The 3,575-nt window shown below is 34.8% G+C and overlaps 1 protein-coding gene across 1 annotated transcript; it reads right to left on the reverse strand.

Annotated features, from left to right (window-relative positions):
- Positions 1–892: 892 nt before the first annotated feature.
- On the reverse strand, positions 893–3,200 carry LOC108994132 (V-type proton ATPase subunit e1-like). The gene is made up of 4 exons (XM_018969229.2): positions 3,088–3,200; positions 2,865–3,000; positions 1,726–1,773; positions 893–1,298 (listed from the first exon to the last, which is right to left on the reverse strand). Exons 2-4 carry the CDS (start codon positions 2,960–2,962, stop codon positions 1,232–1,234), a joined length of 213 nt encoding a protein of 70 aa, XP_018824774.1. The 5' UTR covers positions 2,963–3,000; positions 3,088–3,200; the 3' UTR covers positions 893–1,231.
- Between the last annotated feature and the right edge of the window lie 375 nt (positions 3,201–3,575).

Raw genomic sequence — 3,575 nt, forward strand, 5'->3', positions numbered from 1 at the left:
ATTTTATCACTACGATACATGCATCTCTGATTTTCTTTACAATTTTTTTTTTTGGGGCTTAGCCTATAAATTAATAAACCAACTGCATAATGAAGAATTAGATACAAATAATGACAAATTCCATTTGAAAATCTTTTACAGATCAAGTAAGATGTGAGTTAGACTGATTGAATCTGGCTGCTACGCCTCCAGGAGGATGAGGATTAGGAGCTTGGTGGTGGTTTGATTCGGGCAAGAAACCTAGGATAATTCCACCATAATCAAAGAAAAGAGTTCCCTCAAGGCGTAATTAACAAAATGGAAAGGTTGGTTCTTTCACAAGGACCATCACACTTGGATAACACTCGGTAGAACGGTGAAGTTCAAAGCATTGCTCTGGAACTGAAGGAGGTTAAAGACAACATCACAAGATGATAACACAAAGCTTGAAACTAAAAAGAGTATGCGCCTGTCTCCATCATTCTATATATTTTCCAATTTTTATTGAATGATGCTAGTTAGCCCCATCATTTTTCCCCCTCTTACCATTATGTATTTCTTTTTTAAAATGGTTAAAAATGTTTCCACTAATGCATTTGTGTATTTAAAAATAAAAAAATCTTTAACATTTAAAAAATAAAAATAAAAATCACACAAAAAACCAATTTAAACTAGTTGTAACTTTGAGGGGGCAAAATGATGGGACTGAGTAGCAGCACCATTTTTATTGTCTTACTGTCTGTACCTCCCCTCTTTCCTACATCACCATCATTGCCTTCAACCCGCCCCCTTCTGACTGTGTTTCTGCTCTACAAGTTCCCCAATTACCTTCACGTGTTTTCTTTTTGAGGATTGCTTGCTACTATGCAGTCTATCTATTATATGAGAACTAACCTTAGAAAGGACTAACAAGTGGAGGCAATCTCAATTCTCAACCCCTCTTGCCCTAAATTTAGCAAGGATAACATGAGGTTCTCTTTATAGCCCTAGTACAATCAAGGGGACATAATCGCCTGTCACCCATATCATCAAAACTACAAATTTATACTTTCTTGTGATAGAATGATTTCCAGAGTGAAACAGCGGCAAAATAACAATGCAAAACCAATTCAAGGTTCACGCTCAAACAAGAATTACATGCACAAGAAGATACTGAAGGATCCTTGAAACCAATATCAGACTCTGGTACCCAGTTCATAACCCATATTGTGGGTTTACTGAGAATTGCACCGATAGTATTCCACAGGGAACTTCATTCCCCTTCACTCAGAATGGGGACAATGAGTGGTTTCATCTGTGCAAGGTATACAATTGCCCACCTAGCAGAGCAAAAGAAGAATACAACATTATAATGAAGAAACAACTACATGTCGACAATCTCAAATTATAATTGCACCCAACAAGAAAAGAAAAAAGTATCAGGTTACTAGGGTTTTAGAATCAGTAGTGTTTAAAATTTGCCAGAATTCACTGCATGAAGATTAAAAACGATTTAACCGGATGAACTAAGAGGATGATGCCTCATTGCTTTGACCACATATCCCATTTTAAACTACTGAATTATGGATTAGATGAAATGCTACCTAAACACAATAAATTATTTGTCTTGGCCTCGAGTTGTGCACAAATGAAATGGCTTTTACCTATACACCAAATTAAATGGATTTTTTATGTTTTAAACTTTTGATCCCGAGTATTTGAAGATGATTTTTTTAAACAAAAATTGCAGATTAAGCATGAACTTACATCATCCAACAGCAGACTGTTGCTGTAATAACCAGAGTTAGGTGGAACCTGAAATGAGAAAAGAATTAGGCCAGTTTGCTTACCACAAGAAGCATATGAGATGATAGAAAGCAGATACACACGTGTTTTGAAAGGAATGAAAATATAGTCTTCATTAGAAGTTTGAACGTTTCAAATAATTTAAATTCCCCATAATCACATCTACTAAAACCACCATCAGATTATGAGAATGGTATTTCAATATTGCATTAATATCGCAATGATATCTGACTATTGTAGCAATTTGAGATACCCTGATTTCATATAAGCATTATGATATACACACCCAAACATAAAAAAAGTAAAGAACAGATACAAACATGACCTGAAAAATATCTACTAATCAAAAGGATGATAATGGTTTCATTTTAGTAGAGAGTGTAACGATAATGATTTGAGATTAAAGAATGCCCTGGTGGAGTGGGTTGGCTAAAAAGGATATTATCCTACCACAAGTTGAAGGTATACAGTTTGAATGGAAAAAAAAAAACACCAAGGAGTCAGAATAACGGATTACATATCGAAACTTTATCTTTTTTTTATTGGTAATATCGAAACTTTACCAAAACCGAATCAGAAAATGAAACTAGACCACAAGCAGCCATTGCAAGCCTATTTCCCAATATCCTAAATACCAAGACCCACAAATTTTAGATCTAGGGACATATCAGCGATTTACGATTTCTTGATGGAAAGGAAGAGCAAACCTGTTAGCCCCCAGTTTGCTTGTCCTTAAATTTGAACTCCGTGCATTTGTGTTTTATAAATTATCTGATAAACAAATCTACCACTCTAAAATGGGTAGTGGGCATTTCTTGAACACCAGGATCAAACCCAAATGACATTATTTCTCACTTTCCAATCAAAATAAATAACCCATCCAACTTCATGGGACTACCAAACATAGCCCCAACTCCCAAGTGATTTAAGCCGAAATCATATAACAAAACTAAGCCAAATGCACCAAAATTCGACCTAACTCCTCCAATATAAGTCCAAATTAAACCTTGAATTAGCAGCAGCTTAATACAATTCACACACAGAAGCCAATCAACAAATGGAAAAATAAAATAAAAGGAATCAAATTGTGTGATACGTACAGATTAGTAGAAGGTCCTCTGTTGCAGCAAAGTCTGGTGCACAAGGACGCAATGATCCCAGTCAGTAGGAAGATTAGGGTGGTCACCAAGAATCCCATGTCGTTTTCTCTTTGATCTGGGAGAGGAAAACCAATTGCTGCAAGGAAAAATGGGATAGTAATCCGATACCGGGTTCGATTAAACCAAAAAGGAACTAGGGAACGAGCTGAATATGAGATCTCACCGAGATGAAAACTCTACGGACTCTGTTTGGTTACCGAGAAAATATGGAAAACGAAATGAAGGAAAAGAAGAAAAGGAGGATTTTTTTTTAGGCTGATTCTCAACTCAAGCTTGATATGTCGATTGGGCCGATTGCAGCCCAAGGCTCTGCCTAAAACTCGAAGTTTGAGATGTGTATTGGGCCTATTTGGGCTAATGCAAAACCCACGAAAGTCATAGCTATTTGAGCCTTTTTTTTAATATATTTATATATATATATTTTTATTATAGTTATTTAAATTTTGAGATTATTATTTGTTTTATTTTTTTCAATTAATTTATTATAATTTTTTCAGTATGTTATATTTTAGCTTTTTAGTTTTTTTTTTTCTCTATTCAAAAATGGTTTTTTTGAATTTGTTAGGCTTTAAAAAAAGCTCATTTTTTCCTTATCTTTAAATGAGATGATTGACCTTGAATTTCTAATAACTATGCTACTACAGAGGTACT

Source organism: Juglans regia, chromosome 9 (assembly GCF_001411555.2).
Source record: "Juglans regia cultivar Chandler chromosome 9, Walnut 2.0, whole genome shotgun sequence".
NCBI classification, from domain to species: Eukaryota; Viridiplantae; Streptophyta; class Magnoliopsida; order Fagales; family Juglandaceae; genus Juglans; species Juglans regia.